The 20,655-nt window shown below is 40.5% G+C and overlaps 1 protein-coding gene across 3 annotated transcripts in view; it reads left to right on the top strand.

Annotated features, from left to right (window-relative positions):
- The window catches only part of HEATR3 (HEAT repeat containing 3), a 69,685-nt gene that overhangs the window by 36,093 nt on the left and 12,937 nt on the right, over positions 1-20,655 (top strand). For 2 of the 3 annotated variants that reach the window (XR_012000067.1, XM_026011726.2), the window contains exon 14: positions 159-335. Coding sequence is in view for 2 of the 3 variants with exons in the window: in XM_026011726.2 (XP_025867511.2) it covers positions 159-335 (177 nt within the window). In the remaining variant the exon portion in view is untranslated. Of the gene's footprint in view, positions 1-158; positions 336-4,036; positions 4,804-20,655 lie in introns of those variants that run through there. The other variant, XM_026011725.2, reaches the window with a different exon arrangement.

Raw genomic sequence — 20,655 nt, 5'->3', positions numbered from 1 at the left:
ATGTGAAGTCTTTAATTCTTTCAAAGTTTTAATTTGTCTCTGGCATCTCTAAATTTTAAGATACCATGCGTGAACTGTTGCCACATTTAAAATTAGTACTTTTTTTGGAAACTGATGTTAGAATACTGGACAATAACAACATGTATTATTGACTCCAGACCATTGGATGCTTTCTGCTTGAGGTTGCCACCAAAGATCCCTCCCTTGTGGTGGCAGGAGAAGCCTTGGATGCCCTCTTCGATGTTTTTGCAGATGGTAAAGAAGCTGAAAGGGCCTCAGTTCAAATTAAATTGTTATCTGCTCTGAAAGAATTCCAGCCAGTCTTCAAAATGAAGGTATGTAGCTCTTTTGTGTAGAAATGCTTTGGTCTCACCATCCTCCAAGAAGGGAGTATATGCAGTTCCCTCCATACACTCCCAATGATTCATAGAGTGCTTCATCCATGGAACTGAAGAATGCTTGTTGGCTGAGTCAGAGCTCAGGCCTTTGTGTTGAATCACTGTGACTTGGGCCAAAATGGTGTGGGCAGGGTTCCTTTTCTATAAGAGTTCAGTAATGCTAACAGTGCTTATGGAGAAGCAGTCTAGTCTGTGACCTGCAAAGCACTTTCATGTACATATAAATTTATTTTAAATCATTATAGGTGATAAATTAGAACTTGATTTTAATGTTAGGAATAGTTCCCTTTGGTGCTGCATGCTGATCTTTATCAGAGAATGTAGCTACCTTCATTTGCCCTTTTATTTTTTTGTTTCACTAGAAACATCAAAGCTAACTTTGAATCAAAAAGTAATTTTCAAGGGCACCTGGGTGGCTCAGTCAGTTAAGCATCTGCCTTTGGCTCAATTCATGATCCTGGGATCCTGGGATCAAGTCCTGTATGAGGCTCCCTGCTCAGCGGTGAGCCTGCTTCTTCCTCTCCCTCTGCCTTTTTCCCCTGCTTGTGCTCTCTTGCTCTCTGTCAAATAAATACATTTATTTATTATTATTTTTTAAAGATTTATTTATTCATGATACAGTGAGAGAGGCAAAGACACAGGCAGAGGGAGAAGCAGGCTCCCTGCAGGGAACTCGATGCAGTACTCGATCCGGGGACTCCAGGATCACGCCCTGGAGTGAAGGCAGGCGCCAAGCCGTTGAGCCACCCTGGCGTCCCCAAATAAATACATTTAAAAAAAAAAAATTTTTTTTTTTTAAGTAATTTTCAGAAACTTGGTACCAGGAGAGAGCCGCCAGGAATTTAAAAAACAGCCTTGAATCACATTTCTGCAAGTTTAAGTTTGCCATCTTCCACTTCTCTAAATCCCATTTCTAGGGGGCGCCTGGTTGGCTCAGTCGGTGGAGCCTGTGACTCTTGATCTCGGGGTTGTAGTTTGAGCTCCATGTTGGGCATAGAGTTTACTTAAAAAACCAACAAACAAAATTTCCATTTCTAAATTATGTCATTTTGAGAAGTAAAAATATTTGTACTTTTTGCTTTTAGATTTCAGATTAAGCATTTACTTTTAAATCTTTGTCAAGAGGGATCTCGGGCAGCCCGGGTGGCTCAACGGTTTAGTGCCACATTTAGCCCAGGGCCTGATCCTAGAGACCCAGGATCGAGTCCCACGTTGGGCTCCCTGCATGGAGCCTGCTTCTTCCTCTGCCTGTGTCTCTGCTTCTCTCTCTCTCTTTCTTTCCCTCTCTCATGAATAAATAAAATCTTTAAAAAAAAAAATCTTTGTCAAGAAAATAGAAGTTTGGATGAGAAATTAGCTTACTTCTGTTGTTTTCCAGTATGTATTTGTTTTGTTAATTTTTTTTTGAGAACGAGAGTAGGAGAAGCAGAGGGAGAGGGACAAGCAGACTCTATGCTGAGTTTGGAGCCAGATGCGGGGTGATCTCATGACCCTGAGATTATGACCTGAGCTGAAACCAGCAGTCAGAAGCTTAACTGACTGAGCTACCCAGGTGCCCCCAATGTGTATTGCTTTCTTCTAACAAGCTTCTAATACAGAATTGATTGCTCAAGGAGAGAACTCTGTGATAACTTTCTAGGAGACTATGATTGTATGTCTAGTAATTTAAATTTTCTGAAGTTTTTTAAGGCATAAGAATTAGTTTTCTTTAGAAAACTAGCAACACACACCATGTACATTCTAAATTGTAGGCCCATCTAAAGTCAGTGTTGATTTAAGGACAGCAGTGTTGGTTTGTTTTTAACATTTTCATATTTTGCTATCTTATATTTAAAAATGTCATCTTAAAAAAAAAATGTCATCTTAGTGGCTGACATTTATTGAGTTAAGTTTCACCAATAGGTAACTTAAGTTACCTATTATTGGGGTATAAGTTACCTATTATTATACCTTAAGTTATTGGGGAAAAAACTTGAACAGTTTGCCTTAATTACAGTTCAAACCTATAGGTTTTTTTTTTTTGTTTTTTGTTTAATTGAAATACAACTGATGTATAACATTGTATTAGTTTTAGGTGTACAGCTTAATGGTTTGATACATGTACATATTGGGAAATAATTACCAGAAAAAGTTTAGTTAAATCCATCACCACACATAGGAGGACATTTTTTTTCTTGCGATGAGAACTTTTCAGGTCTACTCCTAGTAACTTCCAAATTTACAATCAGTCGCCATACTGAACGTTACATCCCTGTGACTTACTTAGCTTATAATTGGAAGTTTGTGCCTTTTTTTTTTTTTTTGGAAGTTTGTGCCTTTTGACCCTCTTCACCCATGTTTGTCTATTTTTTAAGCAGTGAGAGGTTTTATTGTTTATCATCAGTAAACAAATTGAGTGATATCTCTCCATGTAAAGACAGATGTGCATTAGTATTTTCCCCCCTTTCTTTTCCAAAAGGTAGCCTAATATATTCACAACCCTGCACTTTGTGTTTTCTCTTAACACGATCTCCTAGATGTATTTCCATACCAGTACATGGTGGGCATCCACAGGGTTCTTAAAGGGTGCAGGCAGGCCCTTGAAACATCTGAAAAAGGAGTCTACGTGGTAAGAAGAAAATATCCCCTATTTCCCTGCAGCTGCAGGAAAGCAGATGTAGTTAAGTCTTTAGACTGCAGAAGCAAATGCACGGAGAGGAGTTATGTAAACTATGAACTAGCAAAACAACCCCTAACCACTGGGAGGGCTGTTCTGATTGATTTTCCTACTTAATATGCATTGCTTTGGTAATGATGTTTAATTAAGTGTTTTTCTTTTCTCAAAGGTATAAAGCCCTAATGAAATTTCTTTGCTAGCCAGAAGGGCAGCCTGTAGTTTTTCATATGAAGCTCCTCTGTGAATGAAGCCACAATTGCATTAAAGACTGCCTGGTATATATTTAGCCCCAGGTTGCATTTCAACATGATACACAATGTATTTTACTAAAGAACTTCTCAAGAGCCCTGGCTCTCCAGAATTGCCCTGTGATTAGCAGCATCCGAATCACCTGGTAACTTGTTACAAATTCCTAGGCCCAACTCCAGACCTACTGAAAATCGGACACAGTGGGTGGGCCCACCAATCTGTTTTTTAACAAGCCTTCCGGATGATGCTGTTGCACACCGAAATTTGAGAATTGCTGCTCTAGACTAGAGGCGAAGTCCAGGTCACATACCATAAAAGTTACTCTTTTTTTTTTTTTAAGATTTTATTTATTTATTCATAAAAGACGTAGAGAGGCAGGGACACAGGCAGAGGGAGAAGCAGACTCCCTGTGGGGAGCCTGATGTGGGATTCGATCCGAGGACCCGGGGCCAAAGCCAAAGGCAGACGCTCAACCACTGAGCCACCAGGTGCCCCCAAAACTTATTCTTTTAAAGTCTGCAATTCATCCATTCTTGTAACTATCATTTTTAAAAGTTGTATAATCTTAATTTATCTTTATGGCTCACACACTGTATTCTTTTACCTTGGAAATTGAAGATCTTTCACCAAATTCTGGCAGCTTTGTTCTGAAAAGAAACACACCCCAAATCAAAGGCTTTCTTATCTAACGAAATTAGTAATATATACCAATTCACATATGATTTTTTGGCAGATACGAAAAGAAGGGAGAGGTAAATACAGTCCAGATCAGCTGTGTGTTCTCGACAATGTGAAGATGAATTTGAGAAGGTTTGTCGCTTATCAAGAAACTGTTGAGAAAAGACTGACTGCTTGAACCATTGAAAGAGAGACCAGTACAATGTTAAAGAGTACTGAAGTGTTTCCTTTGAGTGTGTGTTTCTAAAAGTCATTTTTTAATCTCTTTATCCTGTACATTAATTTGAAGTTTATAAAAACTTCAAAACTTGTCAGAAACTCCTAAGCTCTGGGATCTCTGTGGCATTTCTAGTGTTCTCTTAATTATGTATCCAGCATGTTTTAATCACTGGAAACAATGAATGGAAGAGTAGAAACAGAAAGTAATCTCAGGTGGTTCTTCGTGAGCAACAAAGAATCTGCCAAACAATCATGTTTTCCTTGAATTTTGCAGGAAAAGAAAATGCAAAGCATTGCTTAGATGTTCTTTTAAGCAAGTATCATTTTATATTAGCTAAATCTCTAACTGAAATTATGAAGACAAGCTTTATAAAAGCTTTAGTATGGAGTATAACAATTATATTTCCCTTTTGTGCAGAAGTGAATGAGTTGCATTTGTATTCCACTATTCAGTAGAATATGCTTAGGAATTAATGAGGTCATTGTCAGCCTCTCTACAAACGGAGCTGATGAGTTACTGCTTTCGTAACATCACTCCATGTCTAATTTGATATGGAATCAGAATTAGGAAATATTTTTTAATAAATAATTTTTTAATTGAAAGCTTTGTGTCTTACAAAGTCTTTATGAAAATACCAGATACCTGAGTTGTTTGCTTGGTAATAGATATTGCTTCGACTATATGTGAGATACTAAAAACGGGACTTACAGCAGAAATCTCTAGCATTATTCTCAATGTCCTTGCATTAATGGGGTGACAGCTGGAGTAAGGGGGGGAATTTCAGTGGACTTCATTGTCTGAGAGGGGAGGCCCCTGGACCATGCATTTGCCTGATCAGAAGAGTTGTGGTTGAAGATCTAAAAATTTTTCCACACTTGATCTCAGTTGTCCTGTTAAAAGGCCCAGTACCCAGTGTAGAGCTTACCTTTCTCATCTAGTTAACATCCATCACCTCACACAGTTAAATGTTTTTCTCTTGTGATGAAAACCTTCAAGATTTACTCTCTTAGTAACTTTCAAAGATTGTTTTTTTAATTTATTTATTCATGAGAGACACACACAGAGAGGCAGAGACCCAGGCCGAGGAGAAGCAGACTCCATGCAGGAAGCCCGACGTGGGACTCAATTCTGGGTCTCCAGGATCACGCCCTGGGCTGAAGGCGGTGCTAAACTGCTGAGCCACCCAGGCTGCCCTCTTAGTAACTTTCAAACATACAGTACAATATTACTGTCATTACCATGGTGTATATTACATCCCTTACTTATTTGTCTCATAACTGAAAGTTTGTGCCTTTTGTCTCTCTTCACCCATATTGCCATCCCCCGCCCCCCTTGGGTAACCACCGATATGTTATTTGTATATGTGAGCTTATTTTATTGTTGTTGATTCCCCATACATGTGAGATCATACACAATTTGACTTTTCTCTAACTTATTTCAGTTAGCATAACATATCAAGGTTCATACATATTGTCAAAAATAGCAGAATTTGGGCAGCCCCGGTGGTGCAGCGGTTTAGCGCCGCCTGCAGACCAGGGCGTGATCCTGGAGACCCAGGATCGAGTCCCACGTCGGGCTTCCTGCATGGAGCCTGCTTCTCCCTCTGCCTGTGTCTCTGCCTCTCTCTCTCTCTCTCTCTCTCTCTGTCTCTATGAATAAATAAATAAAATCTTTAAAAAAATAAAAAAAATAGCAGAATTTCCTTCTGTCTTCTTTGTGGCTGAATAATATTCCTACGCGCACACACTACTTACTCTTGCACTTAGGTTGTTTCTGTATGTTGGCTATCATAAATGCTGCAATGAACATGAGGGATGCAGATATATTTTTGAGATAGTGTTTTAGTTTCCTTGGGATATATACACAGAAGCAGAATTGCTGGGTCATATGGTAGTACTATTTTTAATTTTTGAGGAATGTCCGTACTGTTTTCATGAGTGGCTGTACCAACTTACATTCTCACCAACGGTGCTGAAGGGTTTTCTTTTCTCTACATCTTCGCCAAATTTGTTATCTCTTGTCTTTTTGATAGTGGTGATTCTCACTAGGTGTGAAGTGGTATCTTATGGTTTTGAAAGAAAGAGTCTTCCAATGAAGAAAAGCTTCAGAGTTCTGCCTGCTTGAGATTTTTAGAAAATATAATTGTTTTCAAGGAGAGTAAAATTTCCAGTTCTAGCACAGAGACTAATACCTAGTTGGTTTTTGATAAATATTTGTTGAATGAATAGATACTAGTGTGTTTCTGTTTTATTAAGCAGCCTCTAAAGCAGTTGTTGAATTCAGAATTGTCCTATAGAATAGTAGAAGGTGAGTTCTTACATTGAAAATGTGCCCTCCAGGGGCACCGGGGTGGCTCAGTGGCTTAAGTGTCTGACTCTTGATTTCAACTCAGATCATGATCTCAGGGCTGTGGGATCAGGCCCTGCATTGGGCTCTGGGATGGGCAGGAAGCCTGCTTGAGTCTCACTCTTCCTCTCTCTCCGCCCCTCCCCCTGCCTACCTCCCTAAAAATAAAAGAAGAAAATGTACCATCCAGAAATTTTAGACTCTGAGGCATTGATAGTTTGGCTTGTATTGCTACATTTAATTTTGCTCTTCAAACAACAAAGATAGGAAAAGATTAAATATACTTTATGGCTCTGTTTACATAATAGCTCAGTAGATCATACGAATATTATTCATAGCACAGTATAATAGAAACTTTTTTTTGTATATGACTGTAGGAGAAAATCTGTTTTAAAAGTGTATTTTTTTGTAAATCATCCAGAATAATCCATTAGGAATATGTACTATATTAAGTGTTGAAGTATGAACTCATGTGAGATCCTTTGTTTTAGGAGATATTTCTTAAGTATTCAACTACCATGGCATATTTGCCCAAGGAAATGAAAATCACTGCTTCACTTTTCATTTTCTTAACGTTGGGGGGGGATGCTTTAAGATGGAAGCTCATTTTATTTTAAAATAGAATTTATTTTGAAATAGTCATTTAATTACATTTATTTGCAATTTTATCTTTTGCTTTTATTTAACCTTTCAAAGAAATACCTTTTGAGTTGTCAAGATAGGGAAGGATTCTTATCTCTTCAGTGGTCCTGTTTATCCGGTTATTTTTTTTTTTTTCTTTAATACTCTCTTTTTTTTTTTTTTTCAATAGATTTTGTTTATTCAGAGAGAGAGGCAGAGACACACAGGTTCCATGCAGGGGACCCTATGTGGGACTCGATCCAGGACCCCAGGATCATGCCCTGAGCCAAAGGCAGACGCTCAGCCACTGAGCTACCCAGGCGTGCCCTGTTTACTCAGTTCTGTTGTAGGCTTGTTTCCTGCCTTTTTGAAGTTGCATGAATCAGTATCTGATTGAATTTAACCAATATTGTAGGACATGAACAGTTTTAGGACTCACTTTGCAACATCCAAAAATTCTTTATTTTCAGCAACAATAGTAAAATTGCTCTGTAGTATTTTAAACATCCACTTTTAGCAGAAGGCTCCCTTTCTCTGCCATTTTATTTTTATAAAATATGGATTTCTAGTATCTACCTACTGCATGCATTCTGTCCCCTTTAAAAGAACGTCTGTCACTGTCTCTGTCTTAATATTGCTCAGATTTAAGTAGTCTTCTAAATAGACCATGATACCAATAGATTGTCTGTTAAAAAGAAATTCTTGGTCTTTTGGATGATTCTGCCATAGGACTTAGAGTGTTGTGGCACCAATACATGTCAAGGGTTAGTTGACATATTCATGGTGGCAACAAGAGGCCTGTGGCCAAATGGTGACTTCTTTTCTGGGACAGCTTTTTTTAATCTATTTTTTTTTTTAAGATTTATTTATTTATTCATTCATGATAGATGTAGAGAGAGAGAAAGGCAGAGACAGGCAGAAGGAGAAGCGGGCTCCACCCTGGGAGCCCGACACAGGACTCGATCTCGGGACTCCAGGATCGTGCCCTGGGCCAAAGGCAGGCGCTAAACCGCTGAGCCACCCAGGGATCCCCCCTCTGGGACAGCTTCTTATTAGACCATTCCTGTGGCTGTACTGGGTCCCTGGTGCCCTGTGCCTGTATTTCCTGTCCACTTGGAGAACCTGATCCTCCTTCCCTGTCATCAATTTTGTCACCTACTCTAGAACTTTATAATAAACTTTAAAAAAATTTTTTTTATTTATTCATGAGAGACACAGAAAAGGCAGAGACTTGGCCAGAGGGAGAAGCAGGCTTCCTGCGAGGAGCCTGATGCAGGACTCAATCCCAGGACCCCAGGATCACGACCTGAGCCAAAGGCAGATGCTCAACCACTGAGCCACCCAGGTGCCTCATAAACTATTTTTTGACAGCCATGATGAGTTTTTGCTGCTTATAGCTGAAAGATCCCTGATTAATATTGTATCCTTTTAGAACTTTTTCTGGACATATCCACTTATATGTATAAGAATATACTGTTTCCAGGGATCCCTGGGTGGCGCAGCGGTTTAGCGCCTGCCTTTGGCCCCGGGCGCGATCCTGGAGACCCGGGATCGAGTCCCACATCAGGCTCCCGGTGCATGGAGCCTGCTTCTCCCTCTGCCTGTGTCTCTGCCCCTCTCTCTCTCTCTCTCTCTCTCTCTCTCTGTGTGTGTGACTATCATAAATAAATGCAAAAAAAAAAAAAAAAAAGAATATACTGTTTCTGTATGGGAACATTGTGTTCTGTAACTTGGGCTTTTTCTTTAGCAATAATTTATAGATATATTATCATGTCAGAATTATGCTTAGGTCTAATGATAGACTTTCCTTAGAAAATGAAAAAGTACTTCATTTCTACTAGATATACTGTTGGATCTTGGTTTGATAGGTTGGGTAAAGTTTGCTTTTCTCTGCCCTTTTTTTTTTTTTAAGATTTATTTATCTGGGGCAGCCCTGGTGGCACAGCGGTTTGGCGCCGCCTGCAGCCTGGGGTGTGATCCTGGAGACCGGGGATCGAGTCCCACATCGGGCTCCCTGCATGGAGCCTGCTTCTCCCTCTCCCTCTGCCTGTGTCTCTGCCTCTCTCTCTCTCTCTGTGTCTATGAATAAATAAATAAAATCTTTAAAAAAAAAAAGATTTATTTATTAAGGAGAGAGCATGTGCCCATGCCCGCACACAAGTGGGGGGAGGGGCAAAGGGAAATGGGGAGAGAATCTCCAGCAGACTCCCCCACTGAGCGCAGAGCCTGTTGTGGGCCTCAATCTCGGGACCCAGACTTGACCTGAGCTGAAACCAAGAGTCAGATGCTTAACTGACTGAGCCACCCAGGCACCCCTACAACAGCTTTTTTTTTTTTTTTTTTTAAGATTTTATTTATTTATTTATGAGACACACTGAGAGAAGCAGAGACATAGGCAGAGGGAGAAGCAGGCTCCATGCAAGGAGCCCAATTTGGGACTCAACCCCAGGACTCCAGGATCACGCCCTGGGCTAAAGGCAGGGCTGAGCTACCCAGGAGTCCCCCTACAACAGCATTTTTAAACAATCTTTTGAGTCTTCCAGTGGTTTGGAGAATTGAATTTTCTCATTTGTTGAACCTAATCCCAAACTTGTATAAAAATTAACCAGTAGAAACTATAGACCAAAGATTTTTAAAAACCTAGTACCTGTTTTGGAGTAGTAATTTTTACCCTTTTTCAGATCATCAATTTTACTGAGAATCTAATGAAAATCATAGACTCCTCATCCAAATGTACCCCATTAATTATCTTTTGTGTAACAAATTATCCCAAAATTGGTAGCTTAAAATAAAAAAATTTATTATCTCTTAATTTAAGAGCAGCTTAGCTGAGTGGTTCTTCTTCAGAGTCTTACAAGGTTGCAGGAAAGATGTTGGCCACACTTCCAGTCAACTGAAGTCTTGACCGGGGCTGGAAGATTTCTTCCAAGGTGGCTCGCTCACATGGCTGTTGGCAAGAGGCCTCCGTTCCTCACTGTGAATGTCATCATGACATAGCACCTGGCTGCCCCCAGAATCAGTATCTGAGAGAGAGAGGAGAAAGCTAGTTTCAGAAGTGACACACCATCACTTCTGCCACATTTAATTTGTTGCAAGTCACTGAATCCAGTGCATACTCGGGGAGGAAAATTCAGTTCCACTTCTTGAAGCGAGGGTTATCAAATAACTGGTACACACACACACATATGTTTACATTTTGTTTTAAAGTAATCTCTATATGATGTGAGGGCTCAAACTTAGAACCTCAAGATCCAGAGTCTCATTATCTACTGACTGAACCACCAGGCACCCCAGTGGACATCTTTTGAAACCGCCACATGCACATACCTGCATTCTGCATCAGCAGAGTTCAGAATGTTTATGGGTTTTTTTGATTCATGCATGGACATCAGGTTGAGAATTGCAATTTTGTATTGCATTGGGGTTTTTTTGTTTTTTGTTTTAAATATTTTATTCATTAGCGACACAGAGAGAGGCAGAGACACAGGCATATGGAGAAGCAGGATCCATGCAGGGAGCCTGATGTGGCACTTGATCCCTGGTCTCCAGGATCATGCCCTGGGCCGAAGGCAGTGCTAAACCCCTGAGCCACCTGGGCTGCCCATGTTTGCACTGGTTACTCTTCAGACTTTAAAACAGTATTCTGAGCAATTTTAGATGCATTTGTTTCTTAACAAATTTCCTTATTCACTCAACATTTATTACGCAAATATTGCTCCTATTTTATTTTCTTCTTCACAATAGAGCAAAGGTAGTCTTTTTTTTATATATAAGATAGATTTTTTTAAAATTTTTATTTATTTATGATAATCACAGAGAGAGAGAGAGAGAGGCAGAGACACAGGCAGAGGGAGAAGCAGGCTCCATGCACTGGGAGCCCGACGTGGGATTCGATCCCGGGTCTCCAGGATCACGCCCTGGGCCAAAGGCAGGCTGCGCCACCCAGGGATCCCCCGAAGGTAGTCTTCTTAAAACACGAAACGAACTTACTCAAGTTTCTTCCTGGCTTTTATGCTCAATCACTTCAATGGTTCCCGTTACCCACAAGAAAAAAGGTTTAGAATCCTCACCATATCCTGTAAGTAGCATGACCCGAGGGCCAGGTTTGCCTGATAGTCTGGATTTGTGCCTGTTAGCCCAGCATAATTATCAATAGCATTCTATTTGACTGCCAAAATGGCCCTGGATGAATATCAAAATGAATTGATGAGACAATGTGAGATTCAGGAATGGGTGTGGGACCAGGATAGAAACTGCTATAATGGATAAAACAGACAACTGACCAGGTGGAATTTGCAAAAACGAGTAGAAAACAGTAATTTTTCAATGTTTGATTCCCTGATTCAATCACTATGGAAGAGAATATCTTTGTAAAGTGACAGGATGTCTCTGATTTACTCTCCAATGATTCAAGAAAAAAAAAAATTAGAAGGAATAATAAAGCAAATAGGGCAAAAGAAAGATAGTAAGTTGTGAAAAGGTACATGGGGCTTCTCTGAACTATTCTTGCAACTTCTCATTGTTTGAAATTCTATGAAAATGGAAACTTAGGAAACTGATATTTAAAAGGATGAAAAAGCAGATGCTCCAGTGTAGACACTGAATTATGTGGTTATCCAACCCATAACTCCTTGCATAGTCTGGTTCTGCTTGGCCCTCTGGTCTCCTGCTCTGCTCGCTGCCTCACTCAGCATCAGCCATTCTGCTCTTTATTCAGTTGCTTGAGTGTGCCATGCTCCTTTGTGTGACATGCATATGCATACCCACTGCCAGGCTTCTTTTCTTCATTTAGTTAACCCCCTGGTCATCCTTTTTTTTTTTTTTTTTCCTAGTCATCCTTTATTTATTTATTTATTTTTTAAAAGATTTTATTTATTTATTCATAGAGATACAGAGAGAGAGAGAGAGGCAGAGACACAGGCAGAGGGAGAACATGCAACAAGCCTGATGTGGGACTTAATCCCAGGTCTCCAGGATCACCCCCCGGGCTGCAGGCAGCACTAAACCGCTGCACCACCGGGGCAGCCCCCTAGTCATCCTTTAAAACTCAGTACAGTATGTGGCTGACTCAGTCAGTAGAGCATGTGACTCTTGATCTTGGGGTTGTGAGTTTGATCCCCACTTAAAAATAAAATCTTAAAAAAATAGAATCAGTAATTCCGTAGGGAAACTTTCTCTAACCATTTAGATAAGGAATCAGTGTTCTAGACACTCAGAGTGTCTTGTACCATATATTTACTCTTTCTTCATATAGCACTTCATTCTTCATTGGATTTATTGAAGCTCCCATGTGCCAGGCATTCTGCTAGCTATAGAGGATGCCAAGGTAAGCAAATATAGTCCTTGTCTTACAGAGCTTGTGGGCTAGTAGGAGACAGATATAATCTATGTAAGATTGCAAGTGACAAGTACTACAAAGAGAGGGTACCTAAAGCTGAGGCCACACTGGAGACCAGGAAAGACTTCCTGGAGAAGTGATAGAAGTAGTTAACTAGGAGAAGAAGCAAGGAAAATAGTTTCCAGCGAGAGGGAACAGCATCTACAAAGATCCTGGGTGGGGCCTGAGAGAGTGAGACAAAGATGAGGGGTCAGTAGAAGCTCCCATGTGGTGGGTGTTCATTGCAAGGTGTGACTAGTGAGGCAGGATGGGGTTCAGACTGCCAGGGTTTTTTAAGATGTTCCATCTTTATCCTACAAGTAATGGGAAAATGAAGTCCCTCAAGTATTTTTTAACAAAGAGGGTGATATGATCAGGCTAAAATTTTGGAAACTTCTGCTCTGGCTATGGTGTGAAGAAAAGATTAGAGGTGAGCCAGAGGAGAAGCAGGTGGACCAGCCAGGAGGTTACTGGGGTGGTTTGGGAGATAGATGGTGTTGGTTTTGATCAGTGTGGTGTTGATGAAGTAGAGAGATAAAACAGCAGGTGGTGATGGATTAGACACATGGGGAAAACAGTAAGATGGAGGCAAGCGTCAAGGTTGAGTCAGGTTTCTGGCTTACATAACTTGTTGGATGGTATTACCATTTACCAAAATAGGAAACACCAAAAGAGGAGCAGGCTAGGGGAAAACTGATGAGTTTTTGATTTGTTATGTATCAGATACGATGGTTTTTAGTGCAAACAACAGAAAACATGGATCCACTGTCTAAAATTGTAGTGAACTTACTGTCTCACATAAAATCCAATGAGAGGGCTGGTTGATTCAGCAGCTCATTGACATCATCAAATATCCAGTCTCTTTCCAGTTTTAGTTCTGCCTTCTTCCACACGTAGGCTAGTTCCCTTTTGTGGTTGTAGACACTAGTCCAGAGCCAGAAAGGGGACTTTCTCCTCATTATGTCTCTCTTTGTCTTTTTAAAATATTTTATTATTTGGTAGCACAAGTTGGGGGGGGGGGGGGTAGCAGAGGGAGAGGAAGAAGCAGACTTCCCGCTGAGCAGGGAGTCCCAATGGGCCTTGATCCCAGGACCCTAAGATCAGGAGTCAAAGGTAGACGCTTAACTGATTGAGCCACCCAGGCACCCCTCCTCTTATGTCTTTAAGAGCTGAATACCTGTCCTAGAAGCCCTCATAGCAGATCTCTGTATCAGAGTACTTACTGTTAGACGCTTTAACAATCTCAATCACCAAGTGGCTTAACACAATAAAAATTTATTTCTTACATCACAGTTTTGTGAAAGTTGGGTGGCTCTCTTGAGGATTCAAGCTGACTCTAAAATTTATCTGGAAATACAAAGGATTTAGAATATCCAAAACAACTTTTTAAAAGGTGAACAAATTTGGAGAACTTACACAACCTGATTTTAAGTACAGGGATTAAAGTAAGACACAGAGATCAAAAGAACAAAATTAGGGGATCCCTGGGTGGCTCAGTGGTTTAGTGCCTGCCTTTGGCCCAGGGCGTGATCCTGGAGACTCAGGACTGAGTCCCACAACAGGCTCCCTGCATGGAGCCTGCTTCTCCCTCTGCCTGTGTCTCTGCCTCTTTCTCTGTCTCTGTCTCTCATGAATAAATAAATAAAATCTTTAAAAAAAAAAAAAGAACAAAATTGAAAGTCCAGAAATAGACCTATAATTACATGGCCAATTGCTTTTCCACTCAGATGCCAAATTGATTCAATAAAAAAATAATCTTTTTTAGTAAAATGTGCTAGAATAACTGATACCTGTATGGAAAGAGACATATTCAAGAGTCAAGGTTTAATAAAATTAAATATTTTTTACTAATTCATCAAGCACATTAAAAAAAAAATTCAGTATACTTAACATACAACATCAAGCACATTCTCTTTTTAACATTTTATTTATTTGAGAGAGAGAGCATGAGCGGCAGGGTGGGGGGAATCAGGAGAGGGAGAAGTAGGCTCCCCACTGAGCAGGGAGCCTGACACAGGGCTCAATCCGAGGACCCTGGCTTCATGATCTGACCCAAAGGCAGATGCTTCACCAACTGAGCCACCCAGGCACCTCCATCAATCACAATCCTAAGTGCAGCTTTTTTTCCTGTAAGTGCACAATAGGGAAGAATACAATGAGTATTGGTACAGTTTGGTGCCAATGCCTTGATTCATACTAACCACCAGCAGTTTTATGAGCCAATGCTTTTGTGCCCACAGGCCAATGTGCCAACACAGCAAAAAAGGCAAGTCACATTTTAGTATTGTTGCAAAAATAGTTTTGACCTTGTGGGAACCCCCAAAGGATCTGTGGAACACACTTTGAGGACTGCTAGTCTAGAAAGAAGTAAAAAGAGAATAGAAGGAAGACTGAGACTATGCCTTGGAGAAATCTCATTTTTGGTCACCTGGCTGGAGGATGAACCTGAAGGGAAACAGAAGAAATGACCTGAGAGGTAGGAGAAAATCCAGAAAAGTAAAAAGGTAGGAAATGCGTTCAGAAGGTGGACGGGGCCAATCATGTGGAACATGTATTAAGGTCCACTGGTTTAGGGATGTAGATGTCACTGATGATGTTAGCAATCACTCTATGAAGTGATTCCAGTTTCCAAGTCAGATTGAAGGGGGCTGGACAGTGTGTGGGACAGGGAGGGGAAGCTTCTGGGGAAACTTGTCAAGAACAGAAAGAGACAGCAGCTTAGGGATGGAGTCACAATTGCTCGTTGACTTTCAGCGAATGAATGAATGAATTGGTGATGCACTGGATGTGGAGGACAGAGAGAAAGAAAGCCCCAGGAGGGCACTGAGTTTCCAGTTTCTGGAAATGATCAAATAATGGTCTGTTTCTTGAGATGGGAAGCTCAGGCCCAAGTTAGATGAACATACCTGTAGTTTGAGTTGAGGAAGCATTTCCCTAAGAGATTTTACTTTCCTTTTTAAGCATGTTGGTTTTTTCCCTCCTATACCTTGAAGCCCGTTTACTACTTCCCTTGGTAAGAAGCACTGAGAGTTTCCAATCTTGAGTCATACGCTTTTTATCTTCTCCCCTTTTCCAGTTAAAAGTTCACCTTAGTTTTACTACCTAACCAAAAAAGTGTTATGTCTTTATACTGTAGTAGAGTCTTGAATTTTGCTCTATTTGAGAAATTAATTTAATTTAATTTTATTTATTTATTTATTTTTATTTGAGAAATTTATATCTTTAATTGAAACTATTTGGCCCACTTAATTGAGTATTTTCTTATTTTAATGAACAGAATTAACTTGAGTTATCCTTTTTCTTTCTTTTTTTTTTATTTTTTTATTTATGATAGTCACAGAGAGAGAGAGAGAGAGGCAGAGACATAGGCAGAGGGAGAAGCAGGCTCCATGCACCGGGAGCCCGACGTGGGATTCGATCCCCGGTCTCCAGGATCGCACCCTGGGCCAAAGGCAGGCGCCAAACCGCTGCGCCACACAGGGATGCCCGAGTTATCCTTTTTCTATGCAGAGTGAGAAATTATAAGCAAGTGGTTTCCAATATTTGTTTAAATATATTTTTATCCTCCCTAATCTTATATAGGAATCCTAATTTTGAGAACACAGCTGCCCTAAAATTTTAACATTTTCAGCAATGTATGCCTGTCCATGAAAAGAAAAAATTCCTTTTGAATAAAGGAGCTTCTTTAATTACTTCCATTTACTATGAAATCAGGAAAAACACTTTGCTACTCTCATTTGTAAGGACCAATTTCTTGAGTTTATTTAACATAAAAGACAAAGTTATTCGAGTAAAATAGGAAGAAATGAAGATTTTTTAAAATATACGCTATTAATAGGAAGAGTGGATCATTTTTAGGGCCATCAGATTTTAAATTGCAGACGGTGGAACAGGTATAGGCCATGGAGCCAAAATGATTTCACAAAGCTGTTTGAAATAGTTGACTGCCTTTTTTCCTTTTTTAGTTTAAAGATTACTAACAAAGTCAGAAAATGTCTAAAATCAGCACAGTCTTCTTTTTTTAAGATTTTATTTATTTTAGAGAGAGAGAACCTTAAGCAGACTCCAGGCTGAGCCTGGAGCCCAACACAGGGCTCGACCTCACAACCCTACGATCAGGATCTGAGCCAAAATCAAGAGTTGAGCACTTAACCGACTGGGCTTTTGGTCTTTCACCTTGAATTATAAATTTAAATAAGTTTGAAAAATTCAAAACAGGACATTTTTCATTGCTCTATTAAAAGAAGTTAGGGGGGGATCCCTGGGTGGCGCAGCAGTTTGGCGCCTGCCTTTGGCCCAGGGCGCCATCCTGGAGACCCAGGATCGGGTCCCACGTCGGGCTCCCGGTGCATGGAGCCTGCTTCTCCCTCTGCCTGTGTCTCTGCCTCTCTCTCTCTCTCTCTGTGTGACTATCATAGATAAATAAAAAATTAAAAAAAATAAAAATAATAAAAATAAAAGAAGTTAGGGGGGCAGCCCCGGTGGCGCAGCGGTTTAGTGCCGCCTGCAGCCCAGGGTGTGATCCTGGAGACCCGGGATCGAGTCCCACGTCGGGCTCCCTGCATGGAGCCCGCTTCTCTCTCTGCCCCTCTCTCTCTCTCTCTCTCTCTGAATGAATAAATAAATATATAAAAAAAAAAAAAAAAGAAGAAGTTAGGGGATCCCTGAGTGGCTCAGTGGTTTAGCGCCGCCTTCCGCCCAGGGTCTGATCCTGGAGACCTAGGATCGAGTCCCACATCAGGCTTCCTGCATGGAGCCTGCTTCTCCCTCCACCTGTGTCTCTGCCTCTCTCTCTCTCTCTGTGTCTCTCATGAATGAATAAATAAAATCTTTAAAAAAAATAAAAGAAGTTATAGATCCTTTCAATCTTTTAAAGTTATATTTAACTTATATATTATAAAACAGGTATTACATGTATATGATAAACAATTAAAAAATCCCAGAAAACGTCCATGAAAAGATTTTGTGTCTTCCGTTTTCTCTCCAGAAAGTACCCCTATTGGTTTTGCATGTGTCCTTCTAGAAATGCTCTTTGCATAACAAAGCACATGTATGTGTTCTTCTCCCATTTGGGATGCAAATGGTAGCTTACTCCTTGATGTTGTTAGTATCTTAGGGATCTTTCCACATCAATGTGTACACAACTGCCCCAATTCTTTTCAGCAGCTCCACAGAATTCTATTGAAGGGTTGGAACCATGATTTAATTAGTTTTTCCATAGAGAGGGAGGCAGCCCTGCATCCAGCTCAAGAGATTAGACTCTGGAGCTAGATAGTGTGGATTTGAATCCTGACTCTACCCTATCCTCACTGTGTAAACATGGACAAATGACTTAATTTCTGTGCCTCAGTTTTCGTATCCGAAAAAGGGAATGATAAATAAAGACCATGCCACTGAACAGGTTTGTTGTTGAGGGTTAAGTGGGTTAATATTTGTGAAACAGAACGGTGACCAACACATGTTAAATGCTATACAGCTGCATCTTACATTGATGGATGTCTAGATTGTTTCTAGTCTCTTGCTGCTACAGACAATGCCGAATATTTTAGTATTTGTGTGACTGTGCACAAGATCCTAGAGTTTGAATCACCAAACGGTAAAAAGAAAAAATATACTGCCTTTCTCTGCTGTATTTTTCTTCTTTAGTACTTAACACCATTTGACATATACATTTAGAACATAGTATTTTTAATTCCATAAATTGGCCCACATTTCTTCTCTTAACATTTGAAAAGAAAAATGACACCTAGAAACCTGAGAAACCTCCTGTGTTCTAGAATTTTAAAGAGGGCTTTAGAAAGAACTGAGCATCTGGAAGCTGCATGTTACATGGTGGTCACCATGCTCTTTCCTGCTGGAGATGAGAGGTGAGGGAGTCTCTGTTCCTCCCAATCTGTGGGAGGTGGCGGGGAGGGGGCTTGCGGAGTCTCTGCAGAGAATGAAAGAGAATCTGAGTGTCTGTCATATGTATAATGATATGGACAGCCAACTAAATTATGGAAGAAAAAGAAGAGGCCATTAATTTTACTTAGAAGTTTCAGGAAGAAAGATGTGGCAATGCTGCCTTGCACACATCTACCTTCATGCTTACCACTTTGGTGCATATCAGCCAGACTTCCAACTACCAGTCCCCAAATTTCCTTGCTTGCTGACTTTCTTTGGCTCCAGGGTCCCCCTTGGCCCCAACATGACAGCTCAGAAGTATAAGGAATGGAGGAAACTCCTCCCCTCCCCCACCAGAATCCCTCCATCAATGACTGGCAAGAAGTGTGTAAATACCCAAGACTCTTGCCCACTCTGTGGGGAGACTCGGAGGTCCCAGAGTTCTCCAGCAGGATTAAGTCTTAGACCTTGCTTGAAAACAAACCTTCATTGCTGCCCTCTCTTGTCTATCTGATTTCTCCTCTCCCAACTTGTGTCTCCTGGGATCACCTGCCACATAAAATGCTGGCACTTGACACCTTGGCTCAGTGTTTGCTTTCAGGAAAACCCAAAGCAACACAAGAAATATTAAAGTTGCGTTGTGTGTGTGTGGGGGGAATTGTGTATGTGTGTAAAAGTTTGTAAATTCATAAATTTATATTCTGGGCGTGTCATTGCTTTGTGCATTAGCCATACTCGTGGAATAATGTTTGTCAATGTGCAAGGTGATTATCTTAAATTTCTCGCCTTAGGATAGAAGAGAATTCTCATTTCCATTTCCTTCTGCAGATATCAAAAATTGCTTAAGTCAGTTTATATCTCTTAGAGAAATTAATTTGATGCTAGATTAAATTATATTTTGGTCTACTTAGGATCAGAACAATATGGTTATTTGAAATGGGAAAGCAACATGTTAAAAAATTCTCGTGGAAAAATATGATGGCACCCCCACATTTGCCATGTCATTTCACTGCCAGTTATATGAAAAGCAAATTCAAGATGGAAATCTTTCACTCTAAAACTCTAAACCCACAGATGCCTGGGTTTGGGTTCTGAGGTCCAAACATCTAACTTCAAGGCTGTTTCAAGATCTCATCTATTAGCGTGTGGATGGAAATTCTTGCTGTACTACGTGTGAAAGTGCAGCCCAATAAGGCAATTGCTAAGCTTTACCTAACAGGCATGAGATGAAATGAGATACTGGAAAATTAGAGCAATACAGCCCAGTTTGGAAAACAATGTTTTCATTTAGGAGAGACAACAGGTATAAAAACTACAAGAACTTGCTTATCCACACTGCCTGCATTTGTGCCTCTGAAAAGGGGAATCACCTTGATGATTGCTTGGGTAGGTCTGGGGGTTAATTTTAAAAAGTAACAATAGAGTTGTTATTAAAAGAGGTAGAATGACATGAGCTTCTCTGAAGATCTTCCTCAGAGCAGTGTTTATACTGGTAAAAGATTGCCAACTAGCTAAATGTCCCTCTCACAGTGGTATGGCTAAGTCACTACAGTGTAGTCTTGTTTCTTTCTTTCTTTCTTTCTTTTTAAGATTTATTTATCCAGTTTTGCACATGCATCTGCGAGAGAGAGAGTGATTGTGAAGGAGCAGGAGAGGGGGAAGCTGACTCCCGCTGAGCAGGGAACCTGATGCGTGGGACTTGATCCCAGGACCCTGGGATCATGACCTGAGCCAAGTAGACACTTCACTGACTGAGCTGGCCAGTTGCCCACTACCGTGTAGTCTCAGTGTGCACATCTGTACAGAGTTTAAAAAGGAGGCAAGTAGTCACATGGACTAACACTGAGAGATGTCTAAGGTCGTGGAGTGAAAAGAAAGTTACAGAAAAAAATGCACATCTGTACCTTAAAAAGAAACTATGATTTTATAAAGGTACATATGGATGTGGATCTAAGTCTGTGTGCATATTGATTTTTTTTGACAGATTTTATTTATTTATTAGAGAGGGAACAAGTGGTGGGAAAGAGCAGAGAGGACAGGGAGGAGGAGGAAGGAGAAGCAGGCTCCCCACTGAGCACAGTGCTGGACTTGGGGCTCCATCTCACCACACTGAGATCATGACCGGCGGCAAAATTAAGAGTTCATCACTCAACTGAGACACCCAGGTGCCCCCGTGTATTGAGTTTTTGTCATCACCTTCCCTACTAGATAGTAAGCTCTAGAAAGG

This window comes from Vulpes vulpes, chromosome 2 (assembly GCF_048418805.1).
Source record: "Vulpes vulpes isolate BD-2025 chromosome 2, VulVul3, whole genome shotgun sequence".
Taxonomy (NCBI): Eukaryota; Metazoa; Chordata; class Mammalia; order Carnivora; family Canidae; genus Vulpes; species Vulpes vulpes.
Note: the sequence above shows the minus strand (reverse complement) of the source record. Positions and strands in the feature narration are given on the sequence as shown.